The 23,281-nt window shown below is 36.2% G+C and overlaps 1 protein-coding gene across 7 annotated transcripts in view; it reads right to left on the bottom strand.

Annotated features, from left to right (window-relative positions):
- Positions 1–23,281, bottom strand: part of RGS22 (regulator of G protein signaling 22) — a 134,366-nt gene that overhangs the window by 76,369 nt on the left and 34,716 nt on the right. For all 7 annotated transcript variants that reach the window (XR_004315277.1, XR_004315278.1, XR_004315276.1 and 4 more), the window contains 5 exons: positions 21,937–22,105; positions 18,155–18,288; positions 14,569–14,680; positions 13,007–13,129; positions 12,093–12,194 (listed from right to left, as the gene is read on the bottom strand). Coding sequence is in view for 4 of the 7 variants with exons in the window: in XM_032468228.1 (XP_032324119.1) it covers positions 12,093–12,194; positions 13,007–13,129; positions 14,569–14,680; positions 18,155–18,288; positions 21,937–22,105 (640 nt within the window). In the remaining 3 variants the exon portion in view is untranslated. The remainder of the gene's footprint in view (positions 1–12,092; positions 12,195–13,006; positions 13,130–14,568; positions 14,681–18,154; positions 18,289–21,936; positions 22,106–23,281) is intronic.

Raw genomic sequence — 23,281 nt, 5'->3', positions numbered from 1 at the left:
CAGCAAAAAAAAAAAAAAATCTGTTTTCATAACGATTCTCAGCTCTAGCAGGCACTGAACATCATTATCTGGGTTCATATGAGGCAGAAAAAAAGAAAATAATGAGCAAGTTCAAGCAATCCAATTTTTTTTTCTGCAAAAAGAGGAAAAAATGATGATTTTTAACGATCTCTCACATCCAACTAGGAGCTCAAAAACATCACTGAGGAACTATGCCGAGAGGGAATAAATTACAGATGGAGCTTTCCACAAGTGGATTTTCATGTGAGGGACCTTGGGGTTTTTCAATTAGGAATCTTAAAAGATGGGATCTAGAGATTGCAACATTGTGATACGCAGAGGCAAACTACTGCAGAGAGAAACACAAGATGGAGCTGCACAAACAAGACAACGTGATGACAATCAAACAGAATTTCTGGCAATTACTCAGACTCTACTAAACAGAACTCAATGCAAAAGAGAAGCTAAGAAAATGCCAATAGGATAAAAGAATAAAACAAACTTGAATCATTTCGGACAAAATGAAAAATCAAATGGGAAAAGAGTATGTTAAGTAAAGCCAAAAACGAACCACAAACTCAAGGGGCAAAACAGAATAGGCTTAAGACTGACTTGGGCCATTGCTTAATGTACTTTAAGCAAAATTGATTAAGTATATAAGGAATAAAATAAACAATTACACAAAGAGTTATTACTAAGCAGTTCAGGCAACCTAAGGAACAAATAAGGATTTTATTCACATAACTTTTGGATTCAATTAAAAAAAAAACCTATTAACTGACAAAAGCAAAATATGTATTTAAACTAATGGAATTATTTAAACTCTAATAAAAATAATTCCTTGAAAATCAGTGAACAAAGGATAATTCAGTGAGAAAAGCATGACTATATTAACATTTTTGGCTTAAAAAAAAAACCCTGCCCCTAGAGAAGCCAGTCCATGCTAACAAAGCACAAGAAACTGACACATAAAACCAGAGCATCAAGGGGTCACTTTACAACGAGAAAATCAACTGTCAAACAGGTGGAGTATTTCTATTCACCAGCACTCCACCTTGGAAAGCAAGCTCAAATGTAGCAGGTTCCTTGGAGTCAGAATAAGGGAAGTTAACTATGATTCTATGGAAAGAATCATCTTTTCTTCTAGATCTATCAGGCTGACCAGGCGCTCTCAGGAGTAGCCAGCTCAGCACAGTGCTTCAAGTGTGTGGTCAAGGACCACCTCTGTACATTTTCCCTTTCTAAAATGCCACTGCTGACCAATGCCTCTTCTTGCCTGGAACACTCTTTCTTTAGATGTACTGGTACATTCACTATAAGTCCTGAGACCTGTGAAACCATTCTGTCTCCAGATAATTGCTCATATCCTCTCTGAATTATTACACACTGATTTCATAGTTTAAGTTTCAGAAAGCAACCTTATTTTTAAGTTCCTTGAGTGAGGTGGGAGGATACAGGGAGATTTCACTGTTGTTTCAGTGAAGCTTGTTAAGAGATCTTTATTAAGAGTAATCTTGGACTATAAACACACTATGTCTGGAAAGATAGAATACTGATCATTGTTAAAGCTGAGTGATGGGAGTTCATTAAGCTTTTTTATTAAAACAAATTTTTTTAAAACTAAAAACATCTGGCTGGCAGTCATATATAGATAGTCAATCATTATGTATAATTAGGTCTATAATATGTTGCTAAGAATATAAACATGCCAATGAGTTCATTCAGTCATTCAAAAAATATTACAGCACCTTTTATATGCCAGCTCTAGTTCTGAATATACAAAGTATATAAACAAAGCAGACTGTCTTCATGGAACTTACAATCTACTGGGGGGAAATGTTAAGGGTGAATTTGATATTTAATATTCACAAAGACTTTAAGATATCAAAGTTAAAATTAAATAAGGTGATTTTTTTCTAGAGACAAGTAATCAGAGAGCAATGACTTAGAGGTTAACTGTACAGGGTCTGGAGTCAGAATACTTGGTTTAATTCCAAGCTCACTAATTGCTAAATGCAAAGTACTGTCTTAGGAAAGTATTCAACTTCTCTAAGTCTCAGTTTCCTAATCTATAAAATGGAGAGAATACCAATATCTACCTTTTATAATTGTCAAGAATGAAATAAAATTATCCATGTAAAGTGATTTCCACAGAACCCAACAGATAGTAAACATTAAATAAACATTAGGTATAATAATAATTATGGTTTAGAGAAGCTCAGGTGTTGATTTTTCTGGAAACAAGAGGACAAAAAAAGGAGCTTTTCTGGTCCATAATCTTATAATAGTCACAATCTTAAAACTGAAGATGGGTAGCTGGTACAAACATGAGGAACAGGGGAAATGAATGACTAACTGAAAGCCAGAAAGCTGGCTGCTACACGTGTTCTTCCTGAGTCCCTGTCACTAGTAAGCATCACAAAATGGGATGCAAGAAGAGAACCCTGCCGATTCTCGGCTCAGTGATTCATAGTGCTTGAGATTCCAAGCCGGACTGCTGCTTGGGACACCATCTCTCTGGTAACAGAAACAAATAATGTAACAAAGCCTGAATAATAACTGGCCCCGCACTCAGAAACAACCTAATTCTGAAGACACTGAAATTTGTCATTAAGCTGTAAAGAGGTACATGATTTCTCACATTTAATCATCACCCCAGCCTCACCCCTCACCCATGCCCGTTCACCTTTTAGGAAACACAGCTTTATTTTCAATGCTGCTGCTGTATAAAGAAAGAATGATCTCTGTTAGTGCACCTGAAAATACACCATCAGCCTAGAGAAGGAGCACTCAGCTCATAGCATTTTAATGAAAATGTCAGGACCACCCTGAAGTATTTAAGTCTTGTAAATGCCAAGTAAAGAGAGTAGCTAAACAACTAAGGTAATGGATGACAGTGGGCAAAGAAAAACCAGGCTGATTATCAGAAAAATCTTCAACACTCATCTTCTTTGCCATAACATTTTTTTTTCTCGAAGGAATTTGTGGTAACACCCAAGGTTTTGGTTACATAAAATTAGCTCAGACTTCAATGGAAAACATTGTCAGGACAATGCAAATTTTATAGAGAAAGAGCTACATGGTCTCTTCTTTCTCAGTCTTTCTAAGGCTTACTGGAAAAGCAGCCAAGAAAAGAGCATATTCTTGAACCTTGACAGCACTTGCATGGCAGCACCTGTGTATGCTTTGCTCCCCAAAGTGTTCCCCAGTGTGGCTTAGAGCCTTGTATATACTAGACGTTTGATAAATGTTTGTATAAATATCAGTGGATTTCTTAGGCTAGGGAAAATTTGCTTGTAATTGCTGGTCTAAGGGCTATCCAGTTTATATTAAGTTCCTGTTTCTACAGTAATAGACAACCTGGTACAACCTAATGGAAAATTTAAATGATCTGGGTCCAGAGAGGACGAAAAGGATAGCAATAAATAATTGCTATGATCAATAGGCACATGAAAAAATGCTCAATATCATTAATTATCAGAGAAATGCAAATCAAAACTACAATGAGGTATCACCTCACACCAGTCAGAATGGCCGTCATTCAAAAATCCACAAATGACAAATGCTGGAGAGGCTGTGGAGAAAAGGGAACCCTCCTTCACTGCTGATGGGAATGCAGTTTGGTGCAGCCACTGTGGAAAACAGTATGGAGGTTCCTCAAAAGACTAGGAATAGACTTAGCCCATGACCCAGTAATCCCGCTCCTGGGCATATATCCAGAAGGAACCCTACTTCAGGATGACTCCTGCACCCCAATGTTCATAGCAGCATTATTTACAATAGCCAAGACATGGAAACAGCCCAAATGTCCATCAACAGATGACTGGATAAAGAAGATGTAGTATATTTATACAATGGAATACTATTCAGCCATAAAAACCAACAACATAACGCTATTTGCAGTAACATGGATGCTCCTGGAGAATGTCATTCTAAGTGAAGTAAGCCAGAAAGAGAAAGAAAAATACCATATGAGATTGCTCACATGTGGAATTAAAAAAAAAAAAAAAAGAAAGCATAAATACAAAACAGAAATAGACTCACAGACATAGAATATAAACTTGTGGTTGCCAAGGGGGCAGAGGGTGGGAAGGGATAGATGGGATTTCAAAATTGTAGAATAGATAAACAAGATTATACTGTATAGCACAGGGAAATATACACAAGATCTTATGGTAGCTCACAGAGAAAAAAATGCGACAATGAATATATATATGTTCATGTATAACTGAAAAATTGTGCTCTACACTGGAATTTGACACAACATTGTAAAATGATTATAAATCAATAAAAAAAAGTTAAAAAAATAAAAATTTTAAAAAAGGCATTAGACCACAAAAAATAATAATAATTGCTGAATGAATAAATTAATGAATTCTGCATTATTATTACATCACAACTTAAGGTTTCCTAAAAACATCAATACACGGTATAGGTCTGAATACCATAATTGACTCAGTTTTTTTGTTTTCTTTCTCTCTTGTGAAATCCTGCAAACATAGGAATAAACTCTTATAGACCCTGGGGAGATAGGGGAGATGGGGTAGTCACTTAACACTGACAATTATTTGCCATTGACCCATCAACTAATTTCTCTGTAGGAATATAAACAGAGGCACAAGAGTCTCTCACTAGAGCATTAGGCCAGAATATTTCCAAGCTGTCAAATTACTGGGTGTAGATTGCAGAAATGGGACTTTCAAAGGTCAAGATTTCATCTAGCTATAGTTAAAGATATGGAAGAGATTTGAGATTTAGTCTAAAGTCATTGATATGAGTAAAACAGGACAGTACAATTTTTTTGTTTGAAGAACTGTCACCCAAAAGACAGAGATTTATTTTGTATTGCTTCACAGGGCAGAAGTAAGACCAAAGGATTAAAAATGTTTTGGCTCAAAAAAAAAAAAAAAAAGGAAATAGTTTCCCTTCCTTCTACAGGTATTTGAAAAGAAGTTGATAATTTTAAAAAATGATAATCAACTTTTATCTCCTGGTAAAGAAAGAACTTACTTAATCTCCAATTAAGATGCTGTTATATGTTATTTTATTTCAAATGTGACTGAAGTACTTCAGCAATTATTTCTCTCCCCAATTAGAGTGTGAGCTCTTTAAGCCAAGAACTTTGTCCTAATCGTTTTCATATTCATAGAACATTACTTGGCATATAGTAGGCTCTCTGTGAATGTAAATTAATAACTAAGTAACAGGATATTATAAAATATATCTTAAAAGGTTGTGATTCTATGAAGCGTATTTTAATTTAAGTTTTATTTTGAATCTTAGAATAAGTTATAGTTAGTGATTGAGTGAATATCTCTTTGCTTAGGAGCTGCTGTTTTTCCAGCCTATTTTCTTCAATTTCTTCAAATTCCTGCCTTTCTTCCCCATTAACCAGATAACTGACAGAGCCTTAAGTACTGACTCTAATAATACTACATACTTCTTCCATAGAGTGCTCTACATTAAACTACAGAATACATCCAACTACATCATCTTATGCAGTCCCTGCAAAGTCCTCCGAGGCAGTCATGAGGAGCTTTTATACGCACAGCAGAGAAGGCAAAGTGCAGCACTGAAGTAGGTTCTGCATCACAAGTCTGAGCTCAGTTTTGTTCCCAACTATGAAACCTTGGCAAGGTTAACATTCCAGAGGTCTAGTTTCTCATTTATCCACAAAAAATAGATAAAAATACCTCACATGCTTACCATGGGTATTAAATTAGAAAACATATGACCGCTTCTTATAAAGATTCCTTTTTTGGTAGGCTAGATTACTTGAAAACCTTTCCTCTATAAATTGCCTAGAAATGTTGGATAGAGTATAACAAATATCCTCTTAAATGCGTGGCTGAGATCATACTGGAAAGTCACCAGGGGTCAAAATGAAGGAGTGTACTGAAAATCAGGGTGATAAGCATGAGCTTATCCCATGAGACAAGACTACCATGGGGTAAGTCAAAGCTGTGGGTTACAAGAGCCACAAGGTAAAGGAGACAAGGCCCTGGACCCTCACAAAGTGAAAAGGTGACACTGAGATCCACACACATACACCATGATCCTTGAACGGGTATAGAAAAAGTGAAATGCAGAGTGGGAAAAATGAACGTATATACACCTACCAAACCTAGGAAACAAAAAAGAAGCATGCTTGTCTTGGCCTAGACTCTATGTGGAGGAAAAAAAATCTCCTGAGAATTCATTATTGTGAGTTTACCATCATTTGGGATTGATTTTCAAGATTACACTTGGCAAATGAGGAATTTCTCATCTACTTCTCCAAGATGAGAAATTCACATTAAAAATGTGCCCAGCAGAAGCACCACAGATAAAAATCTCACTTAAAAGCTCATAATGCAAAATTACAAAACTCACAAAGAAAGAATCCATCATTTCAGCAGAAATAATAAATAGCAGAATTAGTTCTCCCAAGAACTACAAATCATGGAATTATTGGATCCTGTAGGAGCCAGACTCTAGGGTGGCTCCCATGAACATAGTGTCTCCTAGTGTTCATTCCCTTTCATAACCCTCTCCCCTAAGTGTGGACATAACCTATGGCCTGCTTCTAGCCAAGAGAACATAGAAACAGTGATGAGATTTATGTGATTACATGTATGTGATTATGTTCATAAAATGGCAATGCTAGTTCTACTGAGAAACTCTCTCCCATGCTGGTTTTGGAGAAGCAAACTGCCACACTGTTAGCTGCCATGCGGAGAGGGCCACATAGCACAGAGCTGAGGTGGCTGCTAGCTGACAGCCAGCAAAAAAACGGAGTTCTTATTCTGGTGGCCTGCAACGAACTGGATGATGCCAACAACCATGTGAGCACTGAAGTAGATCCTTCCTCAGTTGAACTCCAGATGAGAAACCAGCCGTGGACAACATCCTGATTTACAGTTTTGTAGAGGATGCAGCAAAGCTGTGCCCAGACTCCTTACCCATATAAACTGTGAGATGATAAATGCATGTTGTTTAAGCCACAAAATTAATACTCTTATGCAGGAATAGATAACAATACAGCTACAAACTACAATATATGTTTAAGATGCTTAGAGACATAAAATAAGAAATAAGAAAAAGAAGAAAAAGTAAGACAAAGAGAAAAACATTAGGAAAATTTGAAAAACACAAGTAGAATGTCTAAAAAATAATTAAAAAGAAAAAGTAATTCCTTAAATGATTCCTTAAGGAACTCAATGGATGGGTTAAATAGCAGATTGAAATCTGCTGAAGAAATAATATATGAACTGGAAAATAGATCAAAGGAAAGTGATTGATTTCAGTTTATAACATATAACACAGATATTATAAGGTGGAAAATCTTGAGATTAAGAGAGAGATACGATAGACTGAAAAGCACCCACATTGACCAGAGAATTGAGAATGACAGAATACAGACAGGAAGAATAGAAAGACTGAAAGAAATAATGGCTGAGGATTTTCCAGAACTGATGAAAGACATGATTCCTCAAATTCTAGAAGCAGCTTAGACCCAAGAAAGATAATGGTAGTAAACACATGTAGGTGACAAACAGAATCCTAAAGTCAAAGGGAACATCATAAAAGTAAACAATGAGAAAAAACATCCTCCTTTAAAAGAGCAACAGCAGACTCTTCAATAATAGCAACAAAAACTAGACACAAAAGAATAATATCTGCAAAGTGCTGAGAGAAAATTGTCCACCTAGAACTCTATATTCATCTAAATGATCAATGAGAGAATAAAACAGACATTTTCAGACAAACAAAACCTAAGAGATTTTTACCACCAGTAAATCCTGATGAAAAACCTACTAAAAGACATTCTTCAGAAATCAAACCCAGAGGAAGGAAAAGGTCCTAAAAGCAATGGTAAACAAAACAAAACAAAACAAAAAAAACAGTGTGAATAAATCTACATAGCATTGACAAAAACAAGATAGTGAAGACTACTCGGTGGCTATAAAGCAAAATCTAAAATGCCATACAAGGGGGAGAGATCAAGATGGCGGAGTAGGACACGAAGCTCATCTCCTCCCACAAATACATCAAAAATACATCTATATGTGGAACAGTTCTCACACAATACCTACTGAATGCAGGCAGAAGACCTCATACTACCAAAACTCCAAGAAAGAGCACCATGGAACTGGGTAGGATGGAAAAAAAAAGGAATCTGGATGGAACCTGTGCCCCTGGGAGGGACCTGTGAAAGAGGAAAGGTTCCCTCACCCTGTAAACTCCCTTCATTGGCCAGGAGTTCAGCTGGGACAGACAGGGAGCTTCAGAGGCTTAGAGGAGAGTGCAGCAGCCTGCTCATGGCAGGCAGAACAAAGAAAGACCAGCACGGAGGGTCCTGGCCACCTCACTGCAGTCTCTAGCACAAGATGCACGTCTGCTGGGGCGTGTGTGCACTGGGTGCTGAAACCTGGGCTTCAGTAGAAAGACCTGTGGAAAGCACTGGGGCTGGCTGTGCAGAGATGGCCCAAAGGGGCTCCAGTGTGGCCTGGGCCACAACTGGTGGTACACAGGACAGAGCCTGTTAATTTCTCTTCCTCCATCTCATTTAATTTTTTTAAAATTTTGAACATGTTTGTATGTATGTGTGTCTACATACATGTAAACATGTATAATACTTATGCATCATACAGGTTCACTAATTTTTTTTTAATCTCAATGTATATGCTATAGAGAGTGGTAAATTCTAAATGCATGGTTTCTGTTGGGATACAGTTTATTTGAAAGATTTCCACGAAGATGGAAGAAGTTACAAAAGACAGTGGTACCCACATGTACTTCATTCTACTGTAGTGCTCTGTCACTGGAGCAAGTAGGTAATGTTAAAAAAAAGCAGCAGGACTCCCTGTGGCAGCAATCTGGGCTCCAAATCTTGGCAGTGATGGATGGGACCCTGGCAACTTGTTGCTAGAATCAAAGATGGTACCTCTGCACTATGGTGGTGATTCCCTTTCTCCTTGCCGAGACCATTTCATTAGGTTTCTAACCACATTAGTCTATCTTAAAGCTGTGAAATAAAATCTTCAGGATGTGCCAGGGACTACAGTTCAAACTCTTGGACCAGAGTTAGTCATGGCAAATCACTGTCACCGACCTCCCACCTGGTCTGCCTACAGATATTTCTGTAGTACTTCTTGAGGAAATAAAACTTTAAGATACATAATTTGCCCACCAGCATACAGAAAAGCATATAAGTGTTTTGTAATCAACTCTTGGTCTCCTACCATACAGCTTGTCAGATGTATAAAAACAATGTAAAAATCAAGTTCATAGCAACTGTAACACAGTGCCAGCCGATGACATTCTGCCATTGACATGATCAATCCAAAGATCTGTATTGCAAATGTACCCTTGAAGGAAGTCATACAGCATTTCTATTATAAAGAAATGGTGGGAAAAAACAAACAATCCAATCCAAAAATGGGCAGAAGACCTAAACAAGCAATTCTCCGAGGAAGAAATACAAATGATCAATAGGCACATGAAAAAATGCTCAGTATCACTAATTATCAGAGAAATGCAAATAAAAACTACAATGAGGTATCACCTCACACCAGTCAGAATGGCCATCATTCAAAAGTACACAAATGACAAATGCTGGAGAGGCTGCAGAGAAAAGGGAACCCTCCTACACTGCTGGTGGGAATGTAGTTTGGTGCAGCCACTGTGGAAAACAGTATGGAGATTCCTCAAAAGACTAGGAATAGACTTATTACCACATGACCCAGTAATCCCACTCCCGGGCATATATCCAGAAGGAACCCTACTTCAAAAAGACACCTGCATCCCAGTGTTCACAGCAGCACTATTTATAATAGCCAAGACATGGGAACAGGCTAAATGTCCGTCAACAGATGACTGGATAAAGAAGCTGTGGTATATTTATGCAATGGAATACTATTCAGCCATAAAACCGACAACATAACGCCATTTGCAGCAACATGGATGTTCCTCGGGAATGTCATTCTAAGTGAAGTAAACCAGAAAGAGAAAGAAAAACACCATATGAGATTGCTTATATGTGGAATCTAAAAAGAAAAAAGAAGAAGAACATAAATACAAAACAGAAACATACTCATAGACATAGACTACAAACTTGTGGTTGCCAAGGGGGCGGGGGGTGGGAAGGGACAGACTGAGAGTTCAAAATTTGTAGATACTGACAGGCATATGCAGAATAGCTAAACAAGATTATACTGTATAGCACAGGGAAATATATACAAGATCTTGCGGTAGCTCACAGCGAAAAAAATGCAACAATGAATATATGTATGTTCATGTATAACTGAAAAATTGTGCTCTACACTGGAAATTGACACAACATTGTAAAATGACTATAACTCAATAAAAATATGTTAAAGAATAAAGAAATGGTGTTTCATACTGTGAAACAAATCCATAGGATTATGGTATTTGAAACAATTCTCAACTGTGGTGGCACAGAAATCTCAAATAATTAAAGCCTGAACCAATTTAGACAATTGCTTTGCTAACCAAAAAATAAAGTAACCATAGAAACAAAAAGCAAGCAAGTCCAAAAAAATCACACTACTTGCTCCTTTTATTTCCCCGTATTAACCTGAAAGCAAATGTCTCCATGGCTCTCCTCCCCCTACTCTGCTTTACTCACCAAAAGAGAACGTAGGGAAGAGAAAACAGCTTATGGGCCTCGCTAATCCCAAAACAGGATACTCCATCTCAGAATAACCAAAATGGGACTGTATCCTGCTTCATAACCATTTATAGCTGGTTGAATGCCATTACAAAGACTTACTATCTACCATGCTCAAACAGAATTCCCACTTTTACAAGTGCATGGAAATATGGTGATTACAATCATAACAAGAAAATCTGCTTAATTGAGCTGCTGAAGATTTTGAAGGAGTAAGCTTTGTAGCGGTGAAAACATAATAAAAACAGATGGTACTTTAGCAGACAGGGGCAAGAAGTTAGGGAAGGAGGATAAGTAGAGAGTAGATAAGTAAGTACTTTTATAGGTAAAGGATTAACAAGCAGAAGAGCCAATTGTGTGGTCTCAGAAAATGGTATTGGCAAATTAGAGGTATAATTTTATCATTTTACGGAGTCAGATCTGGGCTATGTAGGAGCCGAAGCCCTTATTTTCATGGTAAAAAGTACAAAGATCTGTCGGCTGATTTACAAAACATAGTTATTAATACCGGAGTCAGGGTGGTGTAAGTTACAACAAATAGCCAGCAGTACTCTCTGATGTCCCAAATAAGATAACAGGAAGATAATAAACAGTATGACAGAGCTAATCTGTTCAGCATTGTTCAGGGAAAGGTCCCCTGGAATGGGGTTATTTCAGGTTATAAGAAGCACTTAAGTGGCCAACAGGTACAGAAGTGATTGGCAGTTTTCTAGGCTTGATGACATCTCTCCATAAAAGATCAGGACAGCCTAAGAATAAAAAACTGAAGACAAGTTAGCTTGAGCCATAATTCCATTCCCTTTCCTTCTCCTCAGAGAATCGTCTGTTCTTCCTCCTCTATTTTGCTTTGGAGAGGTCTTAAGATATTCTTCTCTCCAACTTGGAGTATCTGTCTTACATGGCATGCAGCACAGAAGCCCAGGCAATGATGCGGGGTCTACACCACACAGTGTCAGTCAGCATTCTTTCCTCCTCTTTAGACAGGCCAACAGCCTAAGTATACCCAACAGCTGATTTCTGCAGGAAGCTCAGAGCACAGCTTTGGTCAGTGCCTCCATTCCCAGTCACTTCAATGATTCATTACAAGCCCTCTCTCATGATTCTCTTTTAAATGACTCAGAACTCAACCAAAAAGGCAAAAATTAGGGAAAAAAAATAGGATGTCTTTTATTGGAAGAACAATTAATTGGCAGCAAAGAGAAAATAGAGCAAATCAAATAAAACAGATAAAAATGAGAACCCACAAATCAGATTATAAAACAATATTCTGCTGACGTTTAAATAAAGTAATCCAATGGCAACAATTTAACTGCACTTTTTCCCCACACTCCCAGATTTCTCTTGTTTGGGGCTGGAAGCAACTTTTTATTTCTCGGTGTACTCAAAGCTTCACACTGAACCAGCGTTATTTACTACTTACTTGGGCTTGCTTGCATACTTTAAAAGGGTGAAGTGTTTCTTGGTAGAAAAGCTGATGATAAGCTTGTAGGTCAAACCAAAAGTACACACTGTTCTTCCACAACTGCAGATGGAAAAAGTACATAAATTATTACCACCCAATCATTAAAGCTCTACAAAGCTTTAATTTCAAATATAAATAATTGTTTAGCTCCTTGGTGTTACTATAAATCAGGTTCAGTTTAAGATGGTTTAATCTTCTATCACAAACTGGCAACATACAAAATATTCATTGGCATTGTCACTAGAACATTTTATTTCTGCATCTACATTTTTTCACATAATTGGTCATTAAGATAATAAGTGTTCTAGTTAATAATTAACGAGTAATCACTTACTTCTGGCATAAAACCAAAATCTGAAGGTATTTTGATATCTATGGGCAAAAGTTCATTATACCAGAATCAAACACTACTCTAATAACTGAGCTAGTGAAATACTTTTCATTTGAGCAAAATGAAGACTATTTGTGACAACTAAAAAGCAAACAACCTGGAAATAAGTTTGTCACTATTCATTGTAATTGTAATTATTAAAATTATTAAAAATAAAAATTAAAGGACTGATAAAAATCAACTGAATTTAATATATATTACATTGAAACAAAGTTACAGGAAAGTTAACAACTGTTAATAATACAAGTCAATCCTTGTCTATCTGTATTTTACTTCTCCTTGTAATTTTAGTAGGCTAGTGAACCAAAGAGAATTATAATTAAGACACTTAAATTTTTACTAAATATTTAGCATGAAATTTCTTACCAGGAGATGGGAATTTTAACATCAAATATAATTACTTCAGCCTTAAATTATTTCAAGCTCTCATTTTAAAATGAAGTAAAAGTGTAAAGTCAGATTTAAAATAATTATCTTCTACCTTGTTCCCCGAATTCTCGCAGAATTTAGTAAAGAAAAATCCAGCTCTATTTTCTACATACAAAGATTGCAACAAATTTTCCATGTCAAATCCTCCCAAGGCACCATCTGCCATGGTTTTAATCTAGATAACAAAACAGAAGTACATTATCCACCCAGAAACATTGTAATTTTTTATGGCATTGTACAACAACAGGATTTCATAAATTCTGCCAGGCTGTCATTTCCCCACTGAGCTATTTTATTTTATTTTATTTTTGTACCATATATGTAATTAATGCAGTATGTTTGCATCTGACTGTCGCATAAGATTCATTTTTGGAGCCAACCATAGCAGCAGAGTTCATTCTGTTATAAGCCAATCTGATTTCAAACTTAATGTTACATTGACTTCCCAACCTCAACTATTTTCACATTTCAGGCACAGTGATACCATTTTAGGAGTCTTCCAAATCTCTGTTGGTGGCCTCTTTCCTACATACTTAGTGTTATTTTAGCTGTGAGTTGCTGCTGTAATAGCTACAAGAGAGTTATAAAAAGAAGTATCTTCATGGCCTCTTAGCGCTGTTCATTAACTGTCCTTATGGGGTCCCTCTTTGGACAGTCTCACTCCACACAGGTCACGGCCTTCAGAGTATAAATGGCTGGATAAGCTCTCATAAAACTTTACTGTTTATGGGCTTCTCTGCCAAGGACGCTGGCAGGCCTAACACCATTTTTAAGACACAGAAGGCTGGCTATTTCTCCAAGCATAAGAGTAACTCTGGAATAAGCAAGGGCATCCACTATTCACATGAACTCTTCGCTATCTGCTGTGTGGAACTCAGACTTCTTTGTAATTTTAAGATAACTATGGCATGAACAATTTAACATTTAAATCAGGTCCTTGCTCTCTCTTTGTTACAATGTCTCTCTGCCTCTCTATCTTCCTAAACATAAAAAATTTAATGTTTTTATGATGTTTAACCACTGGCATTCCAAAACTACAATAATCTTTTTTGTAGGAAAAGAAATACTAATTAGAAGAAAAGGAGAACTGTTTGCTTACAATAAAATAAATAGTACAAAATTACATCTAAGTGTTCAGGCTATATTAGGACTACCAAGCTTTCTACCTAAAGTATAATTGTTAGAGAATGTAAAATTTTCACTGAGAACTGATGTATTAAATATACATTATCAAGGCAGCCACACTTTGGAAAGATTCTGCTTTATAAAAATTCTAGGGTTCCAAAGTATAACATCAAATTTTATCTTTCTTTAACTGTTAAATATTCAACAAAAATCCTAGAGGATCTTATTTTGTGTCTGAGGTGTGATCATACCAAAACCAGAACATAGGTGTTTTTCAAAACAGTAACCAATGGAGTATATAGCAACATAGTTCTACAAAAGGAAATAACGTGGTTTTTTCTTAATAAAAATCCTTTTGCAAGGAAAAAATAAAATTTTTGTTCAGTAAAGAAAAAATTACTATGGTAAATCAATTAAAAATTCTCTAAAAATCAGGGGAAATTGATTAGGTAAATGAAAAATCAGATTAATCGGCCTTAAAATACTTACCAAAGGTTCTTCTGTATAAGTATACCTTCTATCCAGCTGGGGCTTCAGACATTCAGAAATGTCAGTAAAAGATGTTAAACGAATAACTCTGCTTTCTGACATGTGCCTTGACCTAAATTATAGGGATGAGATCACAAGTATTTTAAGCACCTTTGGTATACATGGCATCAAATATTAGGAGATTTCTTCCAAGCGTTGTGAAATAATTAGAAAAAAAAGGTATAAGCATCAGGTCCAACCCTCAAGAGGTAGTTGAAAAAACGAAGCAGTCATATAGGAAGTTATATATATAGTCATATAGAAAGACAACTCCCAATAAGATAACTGCTGACTGAATGAATATGAGAACATATTATAGATGCCCAATGACTGAGCTGGATAATAAAACTATGCAAGTGTAAGACCGAGAAGTTCCTTTGAGCTATATTAGTAATTGAAGAAATTAGATTCTTCCTGAATAAAAGGGTTAGACATATTCTGTGTGTGTGTGTATTTAGAGGGGTTCTTCAGATAAGAATAGTGAACAATATATGAAGGTAGGCAAGGAAAGTCTTGTTTAAAATGCAGCAAGTTAACTAATTTTCTTAAGGTAGGAGGACACTAAGAACTAAACTACAAAGCAATCATTGTGCCAAATAAAATTCATATTATCATATTTAATCCTCACAACAGGTGGGATTCATAAGGGTTTATATATAGCAGTCTGAGATGAGATAATGGAAGACTTTAGAGTTAGAATAATGACTCTGGACATTATCTTTTTATGTTCTCTTATCCAGCTCCCTCTCCCACAGCCCACTGCAATTATCCTAAACCTCATTTTCCAGTGCCACAAAACGTGCCTGTTCCAACACACCAATCTACCCCAACTCCAACCCACCAGCAGATTACTTTGCAGGTTCCTCAGGTTCTTCTCAAATAAAATGTAGGTACAATATGCTTTAGTCTCCACTTCCCCATGTAGCAGACACTGTGAATTGGCTAACTCAACACCCATTTCCAGTGGCACGATTCTATAATGAGCACCACTAAAATACTAAAAAGCTAAACATTCACTTATCAAGACTCCATGCGTGGAGGGGTAGTCATGTAATGCAGTTGTGACTAATGAGATATAAAATGAAGCCTGCTGCAGAGCTTCTATGAGAACTTGCTTTCCTGACCAAGGGAGAGGATTCATGGATATTGCCCCTCCTCATTCTTTATGATGTGAAAGCTTGATGTCAGGAGCTGTAACACCACTGACTATAAAGGAATGGCCAAGAGAATCACAAAGATTCAGGCCTTAATACTTCTGACACAACATTTGTAAACATTTATGTGCCAAATATACGAGCACCTACATATATAAAGCAAATTCACAGACCAAAAAAGAGAAATAGACAGCAATACAACAACAATAAGGAAACTTAATATCCCACTTTCATCAGTGGACACATCATCCAGACAGAAAATCAATAAGGAAATATTGGCCTTAAATGACACACATTAGACCAGATGGGTTTAACAGACATTTACAGAACATGCTATCAAAAGCAACAAAATATGCATTCTTCTCGAGCACACACGGAACATTCTCCAGGTAGATCATATGTTAGGCCACAAAACAAGCCTTAATAAATTTAAGAATATTAAAATAATATCAACCATCTCTTTTGACCACAATGGTATGAAACTAAAAATCCATCACAAAACTGAAAAATTCACAAATATCTGGAGATGAAACAACATGCTACTGAACAATCAATGGGTCAAATAAAAAATCAAAAGAGAACTCAAAAATATCTTCAAACAAATGAAAATGGCAATATGACATGCCAAAACAGAATATTGTAAAAGTAGTCTAAGAAGGAAGTTCATAGGGATAAATGCCTACATCAAAAAAATAAGAAAAATCTTAAATAAACAACCTAACTTTACTCTTCAAGGAACTAGGAGAAGAAGAACAAAGTCCAGAGATAGAAGAAAGGAAATAACAAAGATCAGAGCAAAAATAAATGAAACAGAAATTAAGAAGACAATAGAAAATATCAATGAAAATAAGAGCTGGTTCTCTGAAAAGATAAAACTGACAAACCTTTAGCTAGGTCACCAAGGAAAGAAGAGACAGGACTAATAAATACAGTCAGAAGTGAAAGAGGAGATGTTACAACTGACACACAGAAATACTGAGAATCAGAAGAGACTACTGTGAATAATTAAACACCAAAAATTGGACAAACTGGAAGAAATGGATAAATTCCTGGAAACATACAGCCTACCAAGACAGCATCATGAAGATATAGAAAATCTGGACAGACCAACTACTAGTAAGGACATCTGAATCAATAATCAGAACCCCTAACAAACAAAAAGTCCAGGGCCAGATGGCTACACTAGTGAATTCTACCAACATTTAAAGAATACCAATCCTCAAACTCCTCCAAAAAATAGAACAGGAGAGAATACTTGCAAACTCATTTTATGAGGCCAGCATTACCCTGATACCAAAACCAGACAAGAGCACTACAAGAAAAGAAAAGAAAATCATAGTCCAAAATTCCTGACGAACATAGATGCAAGAGTCCTCAACAAAATACAAAAAAAAAAAAAAAACCAAATTCAACAATGCATTTAAAAGATCACACGCCATGCTCAAATGGGACTTACTCTAAGGATGGAAGGATGCTTTAATATCTGCAAATCAATCAATATGATATACCACATTAAAAAAATGAAGTATAAAATCATATGATCAATCTCAACAGATGCAGAAGCAGCATCTGACAAAATTCAACATCCATTCATGAGTAAAACTCTCAGCACAGTCAGCGTAGAGGGAACATACTTTACCATAATGAAGGCAATATATGACAAAGCCACATCTAACATCACACTCAACAGTGAAAAGCCGAAAGCTTTTCCTCTAAGGTCAGGAACAAGACAAGGATGCCCACTCTTGCCATTTTTATTCAATGTAGTATATTGGAAGCCCTAGCCAGAGCAACTAGGCAAGAAAATAATCGGCACTCAAATCTGAAAGAAGAGGTAAAACTGGCATTGTTGGCAGATGACATGATTATAGAGAAAAATCTAGAGACTTGACCAAAAAAACTTTTAGAACTAATAAATGAATTTAGTAAAGTTGAAGGAAACAAAATCGCTACACAAAATTAGTTGATTTTTACACACTAATAATGAACTAAAAAAGAAGGAGAAATTAAGAACATAATCCTATTTAAAATTGCATGAAAAGGAACAATATCAGAACTAACCAAGAAGGTGAAAGACTTATATAATGAAAACTACCAAACATTGCTGAAATAATTAGAGGATACAATGGAAATATACCAATATTCATGGATTGAAAGACTTGATATTGTTAAGATTTCAATACTACACAAAGCAGTCTACAGAGTCAATGCAACCCCTATCAACTTTCTAACGATATTTTTTGCAAAAATAGAAAAATCCATCTAAAACTCATATGGAACCTCAAGGGATGCTTAACAGCCAAAATTAGTTTTCAATTTCTATTTAATTTTTAAATTCTTCAAAAATCTTACCATTGCAGAAAAGCACATGTCACACAAAGAGCTGCACCTACCCTTTCTCAGTCACATCCTCCTTAGAAGAAACTGGATACAAAGACTCACTCTTCAAAGGTTTTTGAATTGCTGTTTTTACTCTGGGTGGTTTCTTGGGAGATTTAGAAAGTTGCAATAAACTGGATTCTTCTTTCTAAAAAGTAGTAAGATAATGAACAGAGTGAAAAATGGGCACAATGGGGGAAAAAGGGGACAAAGAATAAAAGCATGGCTCTCCATATACACTTCAAATTTGTTTTGATCACTAGACGATTTCTTCCCTCACTCTACCACCTACTATGCTTCTGGCTAGAATAAAAATACTCCCACTTTTATGCAACCAGCAGGCTGAAATCCCTACTACTATTTAAAGTATAAGGGGAAAAAAGCCAAAGGCTTGTATATCCTTATATCATTGTGAAAAAAGACTCTTTCCTGGAGGAAGAACTTTGCAAAAAAACATTTCTTTATTCCAGAACTGAATAGGTTTTAGTGCTGTGTGTGGATGTGGATGGATGTATGTGGGGAGCGGGGTGGGGAATGCACGTGGTGGTGTGGTGGGGTGAAGGATGAGGATAGCATTGGTCCATAAGACACCTTTATCTTAACAGGGCTACTTCCTCTCATTTTTGGACATTTTATTTTCATCGGTATTGTTCCCATTTTTAAATGTTCTTTATGGTAAAAGTGAATATTTAAATCTAGAATATGAGATGCTACATGCATGAATCAAAAAAGTACAAACACAAAAAAGTACAAACTGTCCAAAGAGAGGAGAAAGAAATAATTAACTGTGTATGAGATATACATAAATGTAACACTATATAATACTTAAAAGTAAGAGCTATGAAAATTATGACACACATGGAAAAATACTGATGATGTTAAAAGGAATTATCAGAATACAAAAATATAAGTATATTAAAGCTAAACATTCACAAGCCTAAGAGAAAATAAATAACAGTTGTCTAGGAGCTGGTGAGACAGGTGTAATCTGTCTCTTCAGTTTCCAAATGTACAGTGGTTTTATTATTTTTATAATTTGAAAAACAAACTTCTTACATGTCAACTTCAGTTAGAATGTGATATATGCTGCTGAAGTGAAAGAAATATATTTGTGATGTTTTATTATCCAGAACTAATAATAAAAAATCTCGTATACACTCTAGGTGTCTAACAACCACTACTATTTTTTTAAGAATTCTGTAAATAAAATTACTTAAGTACATTTCACATATCACTTCCCATGTCTCAGGGCTCACATCTGTTTTAGAAATTCATAACACAGCATGACATTAAGCAACGCTCAATAAATGAGTGGGACCACAGGGAGCTGAGATTATTAAAAGTGGTCAAATTCATAGAAACAAAGTAGAATGGTGGTTACCAGGGGCTACAAGAGGATTTGTTTTATGGGTGTACAGTTTCAAATTTGCAAAATAAAGCCGTTCTGGAGATCTGTTTCACAACAATACAAATATACTTACTACTGTAGTATATACTTTCAGATGGTTAAGATGGTGAATTAAATTCTATGTCATGTTTTTTAGCACAAGAAAAAAATTTTAGTATTAAAAAAAACTTAAGTGTATTACACTTAAAATGAGAGAATGGCCTAAGTTAGAATTTCTGAGATTTCTGGCTTGGGTGAAAGCTAGAAAAGTAAGCCAGAAAGAAACTGACAGGGAAAAAACTGACAAAAGGACACAGCAGAAGTGGGGGGCAGTGGGGGGGTGGTAAAGGAGCTGTTCTGTATCATGATTGTGATGGGAGTTACACAATGTATATATTTGTCAAAAATCATAGATCTTGTACATTAAAAAAGGTGAATTTTACTGTACATAAATGATATATTAACTTTTAAAAGAGGAAAATAAAGAAAATGGAATTGAGTTCCATTCCTTGGACAGTTTTCCACCAAGGAGAAACAGAGTGAGATCAGAATGAGTTATCCAACTAGAAAACATCCATGACGACACACGGTGATGATAAGAAAGCGAAGGGAAGTAACAGACGAGGTCAGTCCTGTCTATACCACCACACACAAGCCAGTCTCTCCCCACTCCTCTGGCATTGCTCTTTCATTCAAGTTCCTTTCGTTAACCATACATCGCTTGTTTCTCCCTTGCCTCTCAAATGCTGCACAAGTGCCATCTGTTTATGTGTTATGATGTACTTTCTACACTACATGTTTAAGATGTGTATTAACTTGTGACAAAGTCACATGGGCTAAGAAGGTAGCACAAATGACATAAAAAAGGCCACCATTAGTTCACTAAAGTGACACTAACTCTAACAATGGTCCCCAGACCAGCAGCAAGAGGATCACCTCAGAGGGAGCTTGTTAGAAATGCAAATCCTTGGGCCCCACCCCAGACCTACTAAATCTTGTTCCTTAGGTGGAGCCCCAGGATGTCTAGCTTACCAGGCTCGTCTGGTGACTCAGGTATGCTGAAGTTTGAGAACCACTAGCCTACAGCAGTGTTATGCATACAAACCACCTAGGAATCTTATTAAAATGCAGTTTCTAAAATGTGACTCTATGTTCAGGCAGGATAGGAACCTCAGTTCTAAGCCAACCCCCTGATTTTACAGAATGACTCCCACCCAGTCTAGATCAATCAAATCAGAATCTCTGAAGATGGGACCCAGGCATCAGTATGGTTAAAAGCTCTCTGTGTGATTCTAATATGTATCTACAGTTAAGAAACCACTGACAGAAAAACTAAGATCTTTCCAGCTCTAAAACACTACTTGTAGACGTAGAATTTTTAAAACTATATTATACGTCTTTCTACCTTTTAAAAATAAGATATCCTAATCATAAAGTAATCTTTGCTGAAGGGGTTGACTACGGCCAATAACACTTAACACTGGGTGACACCTTTAAAGGTTACAAAGATTAATAACTTTCTCCTCTTTTGAAATGCAGATCTTAGCTACATTTATTTTGTAGTTGTGCCAAAGCATGCAGGGTTATTTACTTCTTCTCCATAAATTGGTTAATTTTTCTTCTCTTTCTGGGCTTTTTCCCCAGAAAGAGAAGAAAATTTGTATTATTTTATTCTTCCTTGTTGTGAAAAAATTCTCACTCTTTCTAATTTTGCTGTTGCTACTTTTCACTTATTTGTTCAATTTATACTTATTAAGCAATTATTATGTGCTGGGCACTGTTCTAGGCACTGAGGAAAAGCAGTTAACAAAAAAGTCCCTTATATTCTAGTAGGAGGTGAAAGACAATAAACACAAATCATGTGATCCAAAGGACAGTGATGGAGGGTAGCAGTGCTACTCTACACGCGTGCTTATACAGAAGAGTCAAGGACAGCCTCTCTGATTAAGTGATATTTGAGCAGACGCCAAAGTGAGTGAAGGGCAAGTGCTCCAAGTAAAGTGCCAACTCCCAGGCTTTTGCTTGGTGTATTCAAAGGACAGCAACAAGGCCAGTGTGGAGTGGAGTCAGTTACAGAAGAGTGGTAGGAAATGAGGTTAGGAAGTTAGCAGCGGCGTGGACAGCTGTGTAAAGTCCTTGGCTCTTATTCTGAATGAGAAAGGAGGCCAACCAGAGAATTCTGAGTAAGTGAGTGCCATAATCATGTATTTTTAAAAGATCACATTGGCTGCTTGGTGGAGAACAGACCATCGGTTTTCTTATTTCCTAATTGTTGCAGCATGTACATTAACAGCAATAACAAAAGAGCTTATGATTAAACTTAAGTACTAGTGTACAAAATTCAAGCATGGGTACTTTGCTACAAACTTAACAACGAGATCAAAGTATCAATGTACACTCTGCCTGTACCTCAGATATCTGTGGAATGCACGATTTAGGTCTTAATGGCAAGAGGGTTGCCATTTGTGGAAAAGGGTCAACATCCTTCCTTGGTTTCTCTTGACGAAGGTGCCAGAACTTCAGTTCAGCACTAGCATGTTTTGTTGAGGATGAATGAGTAATGCAGAATCTCGGTGCCCTAGGTAGAGGAAAAACAAATTTAAGGTTAAATTAGGCAACAAGCCTCAAAAATCAAAAGCCTAATAAATGTGTAATACCCATGGTCACAACAACCAGTCTTCCATACCCCTTTCTAATACTTCCTTCTTTTTCTGTTGTCTAAACCCTCCCCAACCAAATGTTATTCTATACCAACTGCCTGAAGTCACATTCACTTATATAAAGAAGCAATATGCATGAAGAAAAAACAATTTATAAAATTATATCCAAATTATTAAGAGAAAGAAATCTATATATCTATCTGAAGAAGGAATTTTTAAAAATTACTTTTAGTTTATAGCAAAACAAACATAAAATGCACCTGGGACCCATTTTTAAGCAGTTTAGAATTTATCTGTAGTATCAAATAAAAACTGGTGGATGAATAAAAAATAAAATTAAAAAAATGGTAGATGAAATTAATATTTAAAATATATAAACATTTCTTGAAATAAACTTGCTTTCACTTAAATGCATATATATAAACATTTTTATAATGCTTAAGTATACTACTAAAGAGGGTTATAATTCATATGATCTGTTTTCAAGCTTTAAACTTGAAAGTAAGAATTAATTTTACAACAATTTATATACATGAAAGACCAACACTACTGCCAGAAATTTAGGAAAGAGGATGTCTGGCACAATATCAAGGCCGCACTTACTTGGATGGACATTCTGGTACTCAGTCTGTAGGCTAACTCTATACTGGCTACAGGGTTAACTTCAGCTGCCAGGGCCTGTTAATTGCATCTTGGACTAGGTTTTCCCCCTGAGTTTGGATGGCCCAAAGACTAATTCCCACTCCATAGTGCTTCCCTTTAAAATAGGAAGAAAGTAGATACTTCCCTGATGTGAACACAGATTATGGGTGGAAGAGACTCCAAAGTCCACGATTAGTTTAGGATCAGAAAACACCTTGTAAAGATCTGCATGGTCATTTTACACTATATTTCAAAACCTTTACTTGCAGACTTGGAAGTATCTGAAATTATCTCATTTTCATGCTAACAAGTGGGCATATCTACAAGATCCTTATCAAATAAATCATACATGTGCTGGAAAAGAAATCTAGGTACCTCAATTTCTGATTCCCATCACCACAGTATATTCATATGACCCCATAAGTCCCTACTAACCCCTACTAATTTAACCT

The sequence above is a fragment of the Camelus ferus genome, chromosome 25, assembly GCF_009834535.1.
Source record: "Camelus ferus isolate YT-003-E chromosome 25, BCGSAC_Cfer_1.0, whole genome shotgun sequence".
Lineage (NCBI taxonomy): Eukaryota > Metazoa > Chordata > Mammalia > Artiodactyla > Camelidae > Camelus > Camelus ferus.
This window is presented reverse-complemented; position numbering and strand designations above follow the sequence as displayed.